This window comes from Aulonocara stuartgranti (assembly GCF_965226115.1).
Source record: "Aulonocara stuartgranti genome assembly, chromosome: 4".
In the NCBI taxonomy this organism is placed as follows: domain Eukaryota; kingdom Metazoa; phylum Chordata; class Actinopteri; order Cichliformes; family Cichlidae; genus Aulonocara; species Aulonocara stuartgranti.
Window position 1 is genome coordinate 16,509,009 of NC_138942.1, and position 16,391 is coordinate 16,525,399.

General features: G+C 47.5%; 1 protein-coding gene across 2 annotated transcripts; it reads left to right on the forward strand.

Annotated features, from left to right (window-relative positions):
* The first annotated feature begins 391 nt into the window (after nt 1–391).
* Nucleotides 392–16,020, forward strand: axin2 (axin 2 (conductin, axil)). Of its 2 annotated transcripts, none has more exons than XM_082531710.1 (11): nt 392–1,043; nt 2,344–3,276; nt 4,992–5,123; nt 7,269–7,371; nt 9,231–9,371; nt 9,459–9,991; nt 10,083–10,259; nt 10,351–10,566; nt 10,680–10,808; nt 11,498–11,656; nt 14,295–16,020. In XM_082531710.1, the coding sequence occupies exons 2-11, from the start codon at nt 2,468–2,470 to the stop codon at nt 14,419–14,421; spliced, it is 2,526 nt and encodes an 841-aa protein (XP_082387836.1). In that variant the 5' UTR covers nt 392–1,043; nt 2,344–2,467; the 3' UTR covers nt 14,422–16,020. The 2 variants fall into 2 exon arrangements, with proteins under 2 accessions (XP_082387836.1, XP_082387837.1); XM_082531711.1 differs by lacking the exon at nt 392–1,043 and adding an exon at nt 1,550–2,079.
* The last annotated feature ends 371 nt before the right edge of the window (nt 16,021–16,391 follow it).

The following is a 16,391-nucleotide window of genomic DNA, read 5'->3' on the forward strand; positions in this document are numbered from 1 at the left end:
CCCTTCTAAGCCACTGGTAGGAGCTGTGGAGTGATAACAGCACTGTGATTTCCTTTCCTATGGCAACACACTGTATCTTTATAAGCACTAGAGATGGTAAAGTGACTGTCCTTGAGTCAAAACACACGTTTCCATTGTTGGGAATTCCCTTCAGTATCTTTGAATCCTGCAGCGGTTCAATGAAACTTTCATTACTCTGCAGGATGTTTGCCCCCCAGCCACCCCCCTAAAAAAACAAAAAAAAAATCATATTTGTCCATATTACACGTGCTATTTTGAAACGCGCCGTTGCATTTATTGTGCAACCCCATGAAAGAAAAGAAAAGGAAAAAATGCCCGCGTCTTTAAAGTTTATGTAGCAACAGAGGGATTGTAGCGATAATGCCATTGGGGCGGCAGATCAGTTACTTCTGACGCTCCAAAGCCTCGGGGAGTTGGCTCAAGATTGCCTGTCTTTGATAAGGTCCTCACACTGTAGCTACAACTTCGTGGTCTAAGGAAAGCTTGCCAAAAGATGGGGAGGGAAAGGTCAGAAAATAAACCGAGCAGCCTTTAAACAATATTTCGTCACCAGTAACTGCACAAAACTGTGGGGTCTCCACCACTTGTTTCGCTTTTTTCTTTTCTTTTCTTTTCTTTTTTTTTTGAAGGCACGAGGTTGCAATTGTTTTTTATGCAGCTGCCGGGACCCGGCAGTCGGTTCCTCACTTTGAAGTGCGCTGCTCCAGCCTCTCGGTTCAGTTGGTGTTGGAGTCGCCTACAGGAGAGATCTACCGTGCGGCATGGCAGCCTGAAACCATAGGGAGGAGAAAAGGAGGAGGCAGAAAAGCGATATATATTTTTTTCTTCCTCTCTCGAGTGCATTTTTTTTCTCTGTAAACCGACTCGAACCTGAACGGACTGTATGTGGACGCGCTGAGGAGACCAGCATTGTGGATTATAAGCGAATTTTTGCATGTGTGTGTATGTATTTGTGGAGGGAGAAGGGAAGAAAAGAAGAAACCCGGAGTTTTAATTCGAGCTGAAGAACTCGTGGATCGATGGTAAGTTGCAAGAGTGTGTGCCTCCTCAAAGTGGCCCCCATTGGAGTTCTCTTTGATGTGCTGTTGACTCGCCTTTGAAGTAATGTTCTGAGGGTTGGGGAGGGGGGATGATTGGTCGCTTTTCTTACTTTTAAAGCCCAAGGAGGAACTGAGTCATCTCTGTGCCGTGTTCACGGAAATTTCCTTTGCGATAATATTTCGTACTTATATTTGTACATATTGAAGTAAGTGGTCGTTTCTATGTGTGTGTGTGCGTGTGTGCGTGTGACTTTCTTCCCCTCACAAGATCAGACAGATCAGAGACTTCGGTGCACTTGGAGTGTGGACGTTTATTTATTTATTTTTTAAACCAGGGCTTGTTTCGTCTTTAAACGCAGCGTTAAAGAAATATGTGACAAGTGTGTGGGGGTGTAATGTGCGTTATCATTCTCTTTCTTTCATTTTTCGGTATCCTGTGGGAAGCTTTTGACTTGTAGCTGTGCCACGAGCTCTTTTTTTCTAATCTCTTGACATGTTTAACAGTCGAGCGGTGGATCGGTGATACTAAGTGACATGTTCAAGGTTACACAGCAGCCGCTAATACACTGTAACTACCGCTGATGCTTCGGGGACACGTTGTAGCGATCTTCTGTGCAACAAACTGGGGGATGTTTTAAACAGTTGTGGAGGCTAAAGCTCCACAAGCAGCAGCCTTGCTGCCGGTATTAACTATTTCGGTCACGTTTTTCCATCACTTGGAGTTTGTCCCACATCGGTGTCCTACAGGTACTTGAAGCAGTGGCTCGATTTGGTGTATTTTTTTTTAGATGAGACGTAGAGAAGTGAGAGAGTGGCAGGGATGGTAGGGGTAAAACGATCAGGAAGCGGCGTCCGTGCGTAATGCTTTGGCATTTTATTGGGAGGGAGAGGAGTTGGGGAGGGTACATGTCTTATTAATTGGCGCTCAGGTCTTAACCCACTTTGACGTGCATGTAATTACTACTTCTCGTGATGTTATCGAAAAGGATGGCGGCGATCCAGTACAGACATCGCTTAGGTGGGTGCCCCCCTTCCCCTCTTGTTAAATGTTTTAATTTAACCAACTTCTGTAGAAATCATATCCCTTAGTTGAGATATGAAGAAGTGCTGTTTATGTAATTCTGCTGCAGCTGGATTTTTTTCTCTCCCCCCCCAAATCTGAACTAGTGTGTCTGTTTCTGTAAAAGTCAGCGAGGGTCTGAAAAGGCTCTTACTGCGTTTCTGCCCCCCTTTGAAGTTGGGGCGGATCTGGTTTTGATTAGATCAATACTTTGTGTTTCAGAGAGAAGCCGAGCAGCCAGAGAGAAGCCCCCCCGCTGACATAAGAGAGTGAGGAGATTACAGTAGAAGCTCAGAGGAGGCGGAACAGCACACACGCGGGCTCTCTCCTTTCTGCCGTCAGAGCCATGAGCCGGGCGCTTATGGACCATATCGCCAGTAGTTTTCGCGAAGATGCGCCTCGACCCCCTGTGCCCGGGGAGGAGGGCGACGCGCCCTGCTACCCCGGCAAACTCCCAGTAATGAAACCCCTGGAGTCCCCCAAATCCGTTCTGCTCGGCTCTCCGGGTTCCTCTGCGAGGAGGAACGAGGATGGTCTCGGGGAGCCAGAGGGGAGTGCCTCCCCGGATTCCCCGCTTTCCCGGTGGACAAAGTCTCTGCACTCTCTCCTCGGGGACCAGGACGGCGCTCTTCTTTTTAGGACATTCCTGGAGCGAGAAAAATGTGTGGACACTTTAGACTTTTGGTTCGCCTGCAATGGATTCAGGCAGATGGACCTCAAGGATACCAAAACGCAGAGAGTCGCCAAAGCAATTTACAAGCGCTACATCGAAAACAACAGCATTGTCGCCAAACAGTTGAAGCCCGCGACGAAAACCTACATACGGGATAATATTAAGAAGCAGCACATAGACTCTGCCATGTTCGACCAGGCGCAGACCGAGATCCAGACCGACATGGAGGAGAACGCGTACCAGATGTTTCTGACCTCTGACATTTACCTCGAGTTCGTGAGAACTGGGGGAGAGAACCCGAGTCACGTCAACTCGAACGGGCTGGCGGACCTGAAAGTTGTATGTGGATACCTGCCCACGCTCAACGAGGAGGAGGAGTGGAGTTGTGATTTGAAAGCTAAAGCACTTATTGGACTTTCGGCTAAAGCGCAGAGGGCCCCCATTTCCCTGAGGGCAGTGGAGGTGATGGACGGGGGATTCAGGTATGGCGCTTTTACTCTGTTTTCTGGTGCAAAGTGTAAACCTGTTGTTGCACACCAGAGGCAACCGTGCAAGCATTTCTCTCCTGTACAAGTGCTTTTTCTCAACACCACATTAGTTTGCAGAAAACTGGTCAGCCTACCCCCTCCCTGTCTTTCACTCTGGCCCCCTCTCTCACCGTCTCCAGCAGCAGCAGCCCTCTGCTGGCGCTCGCCTGGATTTCCGGGGCTTTGAAATAGTTCCGCAGAGTGAGGGATCGTCTTCCACAGGAAAAGTTCACAGAGCACGCTGGCTCTGGCCCCAGCCAGCAAATAATAGATGATGACATTGCTGTGCTATGCCTTCTCTTGTACCACGCTGTCCTCAAGCTTTTGGCAGAGAGATAAATGTATAGCAGAGCTATAGATGGCACTTTGAAGTGGCTGTTTTGTAGTCTCACTCGGGTGCTTGCTAGGCCCTTTTCTCGTTTTTTTCCACGTTGCATTTAAAGGAGGGTGTTTTAGATTAAGACTGCATCCCAAATAAATTGAAGTGATTCATGAGTTTAAAGGACAGCAAAGACAGCAGTGTCAACTCTGGGGCATCCTCTGATGTTCCTGTTGCTAACTTACGGTGACAGGCTGAGCTAAGCTGACAGCTACCTGCTCAGGACAGCAGGGATTGGCAGCTCTCCCTTTTCTCTGCCCTCCCATTGTTGTCACCCTTTCAGATTCAAAACATGTGCTCTTAATTTCTCCCCCTCCCCTTTTTTTCTCCTTTCCTCTCCCCTTACCTCTTCTCATCTGACTCAGATTCTCTTAAAAAAAACAAAACATAACAAACGGCACCAGCTACAGTGCAGAATCAACACCCACCACCACCACCTCCCCGCCAAAAAACCTTCTTCACTCTCTTCTTCCCTCTTTTCTTGTTTGCGTCAATTCTCCTCTGATTCCCTCCTTCGCTGCGTTCCCCCCACCCCAACCCACCCGCCTTCTCTACTTTTATCTTTTTCCTTTGAAAACTCAGGGATAGGGACTACGAGGCATGCTTTTGGAGCGAGAGTGAAGATGGGGAGGAGGAGGTGGGAAGGGGGAAAGGGAGCGAAAGGAAGGAAGGACAGAGGGAAAGGAGGTGGTGGGGTAGGGGTGGGATGCATAAAAGAAAGGGAGGGAGGAGAAAGCATAAATGAGGGGGTGAAAGAGGCAGGGAGGGAAGAATGCAAGGCCAGCTGTGTTAAATACCTGACTCTTTGCGAGCCCCTCTGAAGGTCAGCCCGGAGCTGGGGGCCTACAGCTTTAGTCATGCTGCGTTTCTGCTTCCTCGTGAAGAACCCACCTCTCCCCTTTGTTTCCTTCTCTGACACACTCTCATGCATCCCACTCCATACTTTTTTCCTTTTTTGGGTCATTCCCCCTCCTTTCCTCTCCTCCTGTACCGTGGCAAGAATGCATACACAGCGGGAGATGTATGCCGGGGAAATGGAAAGAGAAGTTATGGGATATTTAAGAAGCAATAAGGAGAAAACTGACGTTTTCCCAGGCCTCAGACTGCTCTGTCACATCCATTCGTTGTTGTTGGGAGCAGATGAGTGAGGCTATAGTTATAGTTCTCTGAAACATTAGAAGATGCAGCTTGTTTTGATGTCACCTTCTCAAAATGACAGAAACACAGTGAATTGTACCCACCTGTTGGATATTGATTCATATTAATCTGATTTTTGTTGGAAACTTCTCAGGTCATACAAGAGAGGAGACTCACTCAACCCCTGCCATTCAGGCTCTTTCGCTCCTGTCAGCAGCACGAATGACAGCGAGGTTTCCAGTGACGCCTTGACTGATGACGCCATGTCCGTGACTGACAGCAGTGTGTAAGTGAATCTTATCCAAACATGCGTTATGTGTGTGTGTGCAAAAATGAGAGCAAATCCCAAAGAGCTTTCTGTTTGAAGCTGTAGCCATACTGGAAGAATAGCTTGCCATTGATGGATTGTGGCACCTTAAAAAACAACCAAAGATGCACTCCAGTATCCAGGACGTGGTCTAGATTAATGCTAAGCTCCACCATAACACACTTTTGACTTTGCCACTGGAGTGTATATGCAGGAAGACTTTGAGTCGATTAGAAGGAATGAGTATAGTAACTTTACATTTTATGCATCTGTGGGCATGAGCAGTGTTTTGATGTCAGCTGATTTGCTTGTTACACTTTCTGATTAGCCTCTTGCTGAGTCTTGCCCTGCTGGGGCTCTCTTTTCCTGCTATTAGGGAGTATTTCTTCTCCACTGTCACCAAGATGCTTGTTGCAGTGAAGAAAATCAAGAAAACCTCATTTTTAAAAGTTGACATTTGTCTAAATTAGCTCTGATTGATCACTTATCGAGGAACTTACAAATCAGTCGCTCATGCTGTACATGTGGTTTGCGCTTATCTGTGTACGTGCCTTGGCGCTCGTTCTTCTAAAGGATTGCTTGGCGTAATCACATGTGTCTCAAGTGACAAGGTGCTATGAAGTCATTGCGTGGTGCACAGCTCAAGGCCAGATGTGCTTTAGTCAGCTGGCTTTTGGACGCAAAGCAAAAAGAAAAGTTGGTGCAACAAGTTGCTCTTTACCTCGAGTAAAGAGGAGGTAGGCGGGGTTGTCGAGGCATGGATGGATGCAGTAACTATGACCAAGCTAATGAACTCAAAGACTGACACATGGTTGTTCAGCTGAATTAATGGGGCTGGGTTACACATAAGTATGGCAGCTGTAAAGGCTTTTTTTTTTTTTTACAATGGGATGTCCTCTGTTCTGGCATATCACTACACAGCCTTGCTTCAAAGAGACCGAGGCCTATATTGCCCTGTTCCACTGTACTTTGCCCAGAGCCAGTGACAAAGCCCTGGCCACAGGGGCGCAGCTTCTCCACCTCATTTTCTGCCCGTTCTGGCCTTGATCTGAATATCTGCCTCGCCGCTTTAGGTCAGTTAAAAAAAGACCCATAAACATTTGAATTTCATTTACAGATAAAGAGGAGAAAAAAAGAGAGAAAAGGGAAAACGCAACGGGGGAGGAGGCGGTTGGGTGGGAAGAGAAAGAGAGTAGCGGAGGGGGGATTTTTGCTTATATCTTATTTATGGATTTGCTTGGACGCTGGGGAATGCAGCTGCGCAGACTTCAAACATTACCTTATCTTACAAACCAGCCTTTTGATGTGCGGAGATCAGAGGCTGGCTGCAGCAGCGCTTGCCAAATGAAGATTGGGGAGGGGAGGGAGGGGTGGTTGCTTATGCGCATGACTGTGGCATTTCAAAGCAAAAGTGGAAAAGTGCTTCTCAGTTAGGCTAGGTCACCAGGAAACTGCTGTTTAGCATGGAAGGAAAGAGATTGTTTTACACTGTCAAGTGCTTCAGTTTGAAGCTCTGCTGTTTGTTGTTTGATTCCCTCTTTTTTGTTTTTTGTTTGAGTCAGTCAGCCCTTCATCCCCTCAGACTTAACCAGGTTACCTGCACCCTTGGGTCCTATCCTGCAGTAACTCTTTGAAAAAGCATAATGAGTAGCTAATGCTAACTGTGTCCTCAGCTTACCATAAAAGTCAGGAGGGAGATGCTAATGCTGACGCTACTTAAAGTGGAGCACAGTAACTGCAGTGTGCATTTGTGTGTATGCTGGTGAAAGGAAATGACCAGCAGGGTGCCCAGTGTTGTGCTGGAGCCAGCCCTGAAAATGAGTGTCGTTTCTAGGGCAAATAAAACCTTACTCATTGCAGCGTAACCCGAGCCGCTCGGAGGCGGAAATGCTGTCATAATTTACCTCTGAGTAGCCTTTTTGTTCTCAGATTAAGCCTGAAACATGAAAAGCTAAATGAATTGGAGAATTAATAAATTAGATTTGTTCTTGCCTGAACTGTGTTTGATCTGCCCATTTGGCTAACAAGCTTCTTCCTGAATGTCTGTTTGGTCTTTAATGATGTATCCGATTGGGTAATTGACCTTTGTGGTCTGTCTGCGTACCCCCCTCTCCCCCTCCCCAGAGATGGCATCCCTCCATATAAACTGGGCTCCAAGAAGCAGCTACAGAGGGAGATGCAGCGAAACATGAGGATGAACAGCCAAGTCTCGCTCCCTGCTTTTCCTGTAAGTACACAAACGCACACAGACACACTCACGTGCATACGTACATGCATAACTTCACATACACATGCTCAGAAGTCTCCATACCACCCTGTGTTCGGGTCTCTCTGGGTTCTATGAATAGTATTGCACAAACTGTATTTGGCATCTTCAATTCAACAACGCCAGCAAAGATCTAAAGAGTAACGTCAAAGACCCAGCCTCCCACTCTCTCTCTCGCACACACACATACACACACATTCACATAAGCTCGCATGCAAACACAACCCCGCTCCCTACCTTTGGTGTCACCTGCACCCCCATTAGGGTTCCTTGAAGTCTGCGGGAGACGGGGGGGGTCTCTAAGCTGTTTATCGCCGCAGCGCTCGGAACACACCAGGGTTTTTCTTCCCCACCGATGGTGTAAATATGGAGAACAGAGAGAGATGAGGAAGATCTCTGCCGCTTTATCCCGAGGGCTCTGAAATCAGCCCGGTTCCTCAACAAAAACACAAAGATACTCAGACACATTCACACGCACGCACATTCACGCACACGCGGCGCTTTGATCCACGGATGAATGGAACAAACGCACAGGGAAGTGACAACTTCCAGCAGAGCTGGCCCCCTTTTTTTCTCCCCCTTTTTTTCACAGCCCCGCCACCCTTCCAACCCCCAGCACACACACACATACAGAAACACAAATGCTCAGCCAGCCCCCTCCCCTAAAAGTGAAGGATCTAAGGGGAAGAGTTTGAGCATGTCATGTGAGCTCTCAACAGGTCAGAGGGGAGTTTGTAGCTTAAGGCTTAAGAGAAGCTAACTTCATGTTGAGAGAAAAAAAAAGTCCGAATCGAAGGCGGGGGGGGGGGGGCCACAACTTGCAGTAGTAGCTGTAACAGAAGCAGCTTGTTAAAACAAACTTAAAGTAACTCCCTTTTTTTCCACATTATGAGGTATGCAGTAACTGTTGCTGTTGGATCTCGCCGCTTTCACTCACTCTCCCCCTTTTGCTTTATTTTCTTCTTTTTTGGCTTTTATTCTTGTTTTTGTTTCCCGTCTGATTTTTGGCGATGGCTGCCATTCCCATGGTGCACCAGCTCCAGGCACCATCAGACAGCTCCTCTTTTTCTCACTTTTTTCTCCCCTTTATCCCGACTACAAAGGCTTATGAGAAATTGGGGGGGGGGGGGGGGGGGGGGGGGGGGAGAGAATCAAGAAAACCCAAGTGCAAAAATAATTTAAGATGCGTGCGTATGCACCCAATCTCATGCTGTCACTTTACTGTACGTTAAAGATGCCCAGCGTGTGGGGGTGGGGCTAAATTACCTCAACCTTTCTGATCTCCCATCCTGTTTTTCTGGCACCTTTATCTCTTTCCTTCAGTCCTTCCCTCTCTTCGTTTTTCTCCCACACACATCTCAACTTCTCCCAGTTTCTTTTTCTTTTTTTTAATCCCTCATCCTTTTCCTCCCTGGAGTTCTCTTCCACCCCCTGTCGATATGTGGCTTTTATTTCTAGATGTAAAGCCACTGCTTCCCATCAATCTATCCCTCCATCCCCCCCTCAGCCGCTCTATTCTCCCCCCACTGTGTGTTTGATATTTGACGAGAAAGGCTTTGAAGTGAGCTGACTTTAAAGAGGCCTGCTGATGATGACAGAAGGAACCAGCCGAGGCCCTGGCCCAGCATGACCATGCACCAGGCCTGCCAACCCCTGAAAACAGCCCTGTAGCCATAGGTGCCAGTGCGAGTGCCCTGATCAGAACTGCCTTTAGTGGGAAATGCATGCTATAGATGATGTGAAGTGCTATAGTAATGGAGGGATGGCATGAGTCTTGCAGTTTCTTATATATCTTCTTTTTTTATATATCTCCTCTACAGCGTACTCGCCATCCACCAAAAGAGATGATACCAATGGAGCCAGCGCAGTTTGCAGCCCAGCTCATCGCCCGCCTGGAGAACCTGAAGAGGCAGCAGGAAACCATGAACACGTTGGAGGAGAGGCTGCAGCAGATTCAGGAGGTTTGTGTGACTCTGGTTCTTACTGAAGAAATGAAAGATGAAGATGTTTTGTTCTGGCCTTGACTTAGTTTGCCTTGTTTTTATCAGGAGGAGGAAAGAGAAGATGCCGAGATCATGGGAAGTGCTCCCGCGCTCTCACCCCACTCCTTACCCCTCCTCTCTGGCTCCTCTGACGAGGACCCCCAGGCCATCCTGGACGAACACCTTTCCCGCGTCCTGAAGACCCCCGGGTGCCAGTCCCCGGCCGTGATCCGGCATTCCCCTCGATCCAGCTCGCCAGAACACCGGCCTTTCACGCGTGCTGGCTTCAGTGTCAAGGGCCTGGTGAGAACTGGGCCCTCCAGTTCGTCTGCATCCAGTCCCGACCAAGGGGCGATTACCCTGTCCCTGGGTCCCAACAGAACCCTCGTAAGCAGGCAGAGCACGAAACACATCCACCATCACTACATCCACCATCACGCTGGTCCGAAGTCTAAAGAGCAGATCGAAAGGGAGGCAGCCCTCAGGGTGCACAGCGTGTGCTCCGGCAGCAGCGAGTGCCAGCCCTGTCAGCCGTACCAGCGCAGCCGCAGCCTAGGCAGAGAGATGTGTGGGGCCATCACCACAGACAACAGCATGGGGTCAGTCCCAAGCACTTGTTTCATATTTGTCTCCCATTTGTTTTTTCTTTTCTGTCAGTGTTTAAAATAAGCAGTGCAATTACTCTTCCAGGCGTTCAAGCTCTCTATCGAGGCGGGTGTGTCGCTCAGGGGCTGAGGATGGAGTAGCGGAGAGGTGCATGGAGGACTGTGGACCCTTACAGCTGCCCACTGACACAGCAGATCCCACCCAGAATGTGCTGCAGTGGATCCTGGAAAGTAAACGACAGGGCAGACACAAGTCTCACAGGTGAGTGGAGGATAATACTAGGAGTATCTGTGTGAGTGTTGGGGACACCTTTTCATGTTGTTAAAGTCAAATTTCCTCGTCTCCCTCTCAGTACCCAGAGCACCAAGAAATCCTTTGGAGGCTCATCTACTCAGACACACACGTGGGGCGGGGGTGGAAGCTGCGGCCACCTACGTGGTCACCAGCCGGCCCAGCCATTCATCCAAGACCCAGCTATGCCTCCGCTCCCTCCTCCCAACACTTTGGCACAGCTGGAGGAGGCCTGCCGCAGACTGGAGGAGGTATCCACCAAGCCCACCAAGCAAAGGTACACACAGACTTCAAAGAGCAGATTATTATTAAGTAACGCTCTTGGTTATAACTTCAAACTATTCCAGATGTGCTTTTTAAACTCAAGTCTTATTTCATTTCTCTTCCCAGGCATTCAGCGTCCAGCCTTCAGCGAGAGAAGACCCACCTCATGCCTGTTCAGGACGGGGCGTCTGTCCCCCTGCCGCTCGTCAGTCCCAGCCCCGCTGGCGTCCCTGCGACCAGTCTCCAATCAGAAGAGTACGATGCCTCTACAGTCCTGCCCTCCCTCTCCTCTCCTCCTTTCTGCTCTTCTTCCTCCTCCTCCTCTCAGCTCTAGCCTCCAACTTCCAAGTGTACTTTGACCCTTTTTAACTCTTCCCACTTGTCACCCGCACCATTTGCTTGCACACAGATAGATGAGAAGCAGCTATGCTACACACACATTACACCCCACAGACACTCACTTATTTAAAGCTTTGTACACCTAGCACTGCCTCTTACGTCTGCATGAATCGCGTGCATTTGTGCTGTGCATGGAGAGCGTGTGTCTGTGCGTGTGTGCAGTCACTGCACCACCTGACCGAGACATCCCTTTTCATATATCTGTATCATTTTTATTGGCTGTCCTTCAGTGAGCTGGCACTAGGTTGGGGCGAGCAGAGCTTAGCAAAGGGAGGGTTCCTCTGAAGCGGGCCTACAAAGCCTTGGACGTAGCTGAAGGGGAATTGATAACCGTGCAAACACAAGCGCAAACTTATAGACGGCACTGGGTCACTCCGTCCCTCAGGATGCTCTTAGTTACTGTATTTCTGGTCTGTTGTGGGAAAAATTTAGTAGATTGCTTGTTGGAGAACTTCTTATTTCTCTTTTGTCGAGATGTTGTCTGGTATAGCGAAAGCGCTCGCTGCTTCTGACACCCTTCCTCTCTGTCTTTTGTTTCCCGGCAGGTGTAAGAAGGGTTCAGGAAGCCACGCGGTGAGCAGCGGGGAGACAGTGGTGACGTACTTCTTCTGCGGTGAGGAGATTCCTTATCGGAGGACCATGAAGAGCCACAGTCTGACATTGGGTCACTTCAAAGAGCAGCTCCGCAAGAAGGGCAACTACAGGTGTGTGCAGGCACATTGAAATATACATATCAGTTTTAAAGTTTTACAGTAGTGATGCAGCTTTAGTGACATAAATACAGTTAACTTTTTATGAACTGGGATTAGTTCATTGGCCTTGATTTAAAACAGTCTTTGTGCTGACTTGTAGACAAAGTTTACAGTGGGATCATTTGATTTCTAAGGTGTGGGAGTATCTTCATGTCCAACATTCCTGAGGGCATTTTAGACACAGTGACCAATCAGAATGATGGAGACATAAACCCTACTACCTTCTGTAGTGGTAAAATTCTGCCTTTGAATGGCGGTCAGCACCTGCAAGCATAAAAACCTGAAATACTGTCTCCGTGACTACGTCAAGGACCGATATCAGCATTTGTTTCCATCGGTGTCTGCACTCAGGCAGGCCTCTGGACAAGTGTGCGTTTGGTGTGAGGGGTGCAGTGAAAAGGAAGGGACAAGAGGAGGGAGGGAGGGTGGTGCAGGGGTTAGTGGGAGAGTTTGAACTGGAGCGATTTTTGGGTCCCATCTGGTATTGATTTCCATGCTAAGGCACACTTAATACACATGGCTTTGAAGCCCCAGCCCCTTTCATTTCAACCAACAAAGACTCACACAAATGGCCAGCGTGCAAATTCTTCACTGATGCTATCAGGGCCTCTTTTTTTCCTGCTCTGGGGTCTTGTGTGCGTGCGTGTACCCGCGCGCGCATTAATGTGCTTTGCGTTGAACGCGCACAGTGTTTACACATGTTGTAATCATTTTATGGATATTTTTGAAAGGCATACAGTTAAATGCCAGATCCGCTTGTTTGCTCTGCTACGGGGCCTTCACCGAGGCCGCTCGGCTTCGACGTGTGTTTGTGGAGAGAGATTTAATTTGATTGTTTCTTTCCAGTGGGCATTAAAGGGGGAAAAAGATCAAACATTTATTGTTTAAACTGCCACGGTCTCCAAGATAAGCACGGCCCAAGTATTGTGTTAATAATTACAGGTGATGGGGGGAGAGAAGAAAAAGCAAAAGAACTTAGCAAAACCTCTTCCTGTCCAGATGTCCACAACATTTTCAGATCAACAAACGTGACAAGCACTTAGCGCTGAGTTCTCCACATCTGTCTGTTTGCCCCCACCCTTCCTTACACCCCTTACTTACTCTTCTTTTCTCTCTGGCTCACAGTCTCAGTTCTTCTGTCATACCATCCACATTTTTTGGAAAGAGAGCTGCACGGCGCTTTAATAGCAGCCAGAGAATGTGTGGAGTTGGGTCATTTCAACATGGCAGCGGTTCAACAAAGAACAGTACTGCTCGGTCCTGCCAGACGATATTGGTGCCAGATGTCAGTGCAAACGGAGGGAGAAGGGGAGGGGAGGCAGATCCAGCCACATAAAACATGTTCCAGTGGAAATTCAGGCTCTCTGTGTCTCTGTCTGTCTCTCTTAGCAAGAAAAAAAAAGAGGGCGATCATAGCTCTTTGAAGATTTTGGTTTTTTTTTAAAAGTAGGAGGGCTCGACTTTTCTTTCTTCCTCTCCAAGGAGGGAACAGTTATCAGGCGTGTCCTTCGCTCTTTGATTTCATCTGATCGGCGCGCTTTTTCCTAAAAGGAGGTCGCTTTATTTCACACCCTGTGTCGTTGCCCTTTATTAGTGATTACCCTCGTGTTAATTAGCACACGTGCACGCTTGTGCACCTCTGCAATGCTGTAGTTCTGGTTTTATAAGTGTTGCATGTCTTAAAAACAAAGAACAACCACAAAAAATGCTCGCAAACATGCCCGCATTCCAGTCACCACACACCGAGCAGATCGAGGAATTTTTCCATTACATAGTTAATGAGTGAATTTCGAGTCCCGGTTAACCAACCCACCCCTGCTGATTTCTCTTCCTCTAAAATAAGGACTGGGAGGGGGGGGGGTTACATCATTATGGCCCAGTGAAGTCATGGCTGACGAGAAGCCCCTCCTGAGTTTGCTTCTTCTGCACACATACACAAAAGTCAGCTGCCCTTCCTATAGGTCTCAGTAAGCGCTCACACTGTCAACACGGGCGAGGAAGGACACACGGCATACTGCTTGCTCGTTCTCCTCCTCCTCCTCCCCCTCTACTTTGTCTCTTTTCTTTGTCCCTGTAATAATGAACCGGGGATGAGGAGTGAGTGAAAGCCCTGTGCACGAGCGGGTGTGTAGGAGTCAGGGGTAATGACAGGCAGACTTGCAGGCACCCAAAATTTCAGCCTTTGTCAAAGGACCCCTTCATTTGCACACGGGTCTAATTGGCCCCTGTTAGCCAGGGCAAAACTCACAGCAACACAACGGGGGGGAGAGAGAGAAGGAACGGGAGAAAAAGTAAAAGAGAACAAGTGGAGGGAGGGATGTGGAGAGAGGAAGCCTGCTGTTTAAAACCAAGTCTTGTCAGCAGCAGGTTCCACCCTGCCCTGGTATCAGCAGACTTGGCTGATTGTGTACTCAGTGGCTCGGCTGCAGATAGCGGAAATGAAACTTTATGTTTCAAAGGGGAGCGTTAGACTTATCAGGCTTTCTTTTTCTTTCTTATTTTTCTTTGGACTTTTTGTTTATGAGCTTTAAAGTATCTTGAATCAAAGGGAGAAGTATTTTGTGTTAACGCTTTCATCTCTCGGTCACAGGTACTACTTCAAGAAGGCCAGCGACGAGTTCGAGTGCGGCGCCGTGTTCGAGGAGGTGTCCGACGACTGCTCCCTGCTCCCCACCTACGAGGGGAAGATCTTGGGAAAGGTGGAGAGGATGGAGTGAGCGCTGCCGGAGTTGATCAATAACTCTGCGGATGCCCTCCTTCATGTGCTCTCACACATGTACGCAGCATGTGTGTGTGTGTGTGTGTGTGTTTTAAGCTAAGACTTGAAGGACTGGAGATGTTGTTGAAGGAACGCTGGTTTTTGGGCATGCGGACTGGAAGCGGGACAAGATATCCACATTACCGGACTATCAAGTGAAAAGCTCATCTAGAAGTGAAGAAAACGTGGACTTTATGCTGCTGGGCTCAAAACTTCCCAGAAGAGGAATATCTAGAGACTCTAGGTGAATGACCACTTGTCAAAGAAGCAGGGCGCTGTGGGTTTAATTTGAAACTGAGAGCCTACTTGAACCCTCCCCGTGCCAGTGTCTGCCTATAGTTGCTCACTAGCGCATTACTAATATGTATACGCAGATATACATGTACATTGCATTGTATTGTGATGCTCGTATTGCTGTGTAAAGATTTCTATAGCTATTTATTGGAAATACCCCTTTCCCAAATCCTATCCTTCTTCTACTTCCATGGACAAGCTGCTTGGAGTTGGACAAACTTCTCGAATTATCCACATCTGTGAACGCCCCACCCTACTCCACCCAACCCTCTCCTTCTGAGCATCAGTTCTCAAGCAAAGGTTTTTATTCCTTTTCAGCCCCTCATATTGAACTGTAAACATCAACAATACCTCTTCAAGAACTCCACTCTCACTCCGGGACATCTCCGCTCTCCTGGCCGGAGAGCTAACTGCTGAAGCTTTGAGAATGGCTCTCTTATCACTTAAAAGTTCGATAATATATTTACTACTGCAGTGCTATTTGTGGATGTGTCCCCGTCTGCTCTTAGGGGTGGGGGGGTCTTCAGTGTGCTATGGAATTTAAAAGAAAAAAAGAAAAAAATGCTATTAATGTTTAATTCCATACTCTGGGACTGTGCCCAGCTAGCCTTGATCTGTCACGTCTTAGTGCCTTTGTTTCAGCGGCGCAGGCATCGCACAAATAGCCTATATATTTACGAGGAGGAAACTGCCCTGAACAGGTCTTTGAGTCCCCAAAATGTGTTTACACCATATTCATATTTACCAAGAAAAAGTTCTATAATGTGTTCCCCTATGTGCTTACCTGTTAGTGAGTGAGTGTGTGTGTGTGCGTGCGTGACTGAGAGTATTTTAAGCCTGCACTATGAGCTGCAGATGCTAATGATGGTGGTGATATATATCTATATATATATATATATATATATATATATATATATATATATATATATATATATATATATATACACTATGTTCATAGTGTCTTTATTTGAGTACAGTAGCTGTGCCTACATGGATTCTTGCCATGTTTTTCACCCAGTTTTCAGGGTCCTGTTACTCCCTTGGTTTTTACAAGGGGCCTTATGTTGAAAAGATATTTTTATGCCTTTTAGTATCATCATGTTTATGTTTTATGGTATTTTTCATGGCTTCCTTGGTTCTTCTTGTAAACTGTAAATTATGCGTTCTATAGAGCTCAGTTGAAAAGATGCCTCGGTACTTTAATTATTGTAATTATGAAGAGATGTAGCCTTTAATAAAATGTTCTATTTTTCAAATTAGCAAATTGCTTCCTCTTGTTTCTGTGTGTGTGTGAGTGTGTGAGGGAAAGAGAGTTTTGATTGGACTTTGCTAGCTCTAATTGGGATATTAGGATGGTGGCGCGTCTGTGTGTGCTTGTGTTTAGAAGCAGCTTCACCACACACACACACACCCCTGCTGCGCAGAGTAAAACTCATTGGATCCAGTGAGAAATTTGCATCCATTATCAGCTCTTAATGTACTCCCTGTTGGAAATGAAAACATGCAGCATTAATTTGGCCACTAGAGCCTCCGTGTGTTTTAGGGGAAGAAGCAGACAGAGACCGGGAGAGCTAAGTGTGTGTTAATGAGACATTTGGCAAATATATGTTATAAGTACATTTTAGCCAGTTATTT

Excerpts from the sequence above, each read along its gene's own strand:
- axin2 (XM_082531710.1), top strand. The coding sequence starts at position 2,468 with ATGAGCCGGGCGCTTATGGACCATATCGCCAGTAGTTTTCGCGAAGAT. Across the intron at positions 5,124-7,268 it reads TCCGTGACTGACAGCAGTGT|AGATGGCATCCCTCCATATA; the intron begins GTAAGTGAATCT and ends CCCCCTCCCCAG. Across the intron at positions 7,372-9,230 it reads TCTCGCTCCCTGCTTTTCCT|CGTACTCGCCATCCACCAAA; the intron begins GTAAGTACACAA and ends TCTCCTCTACAG.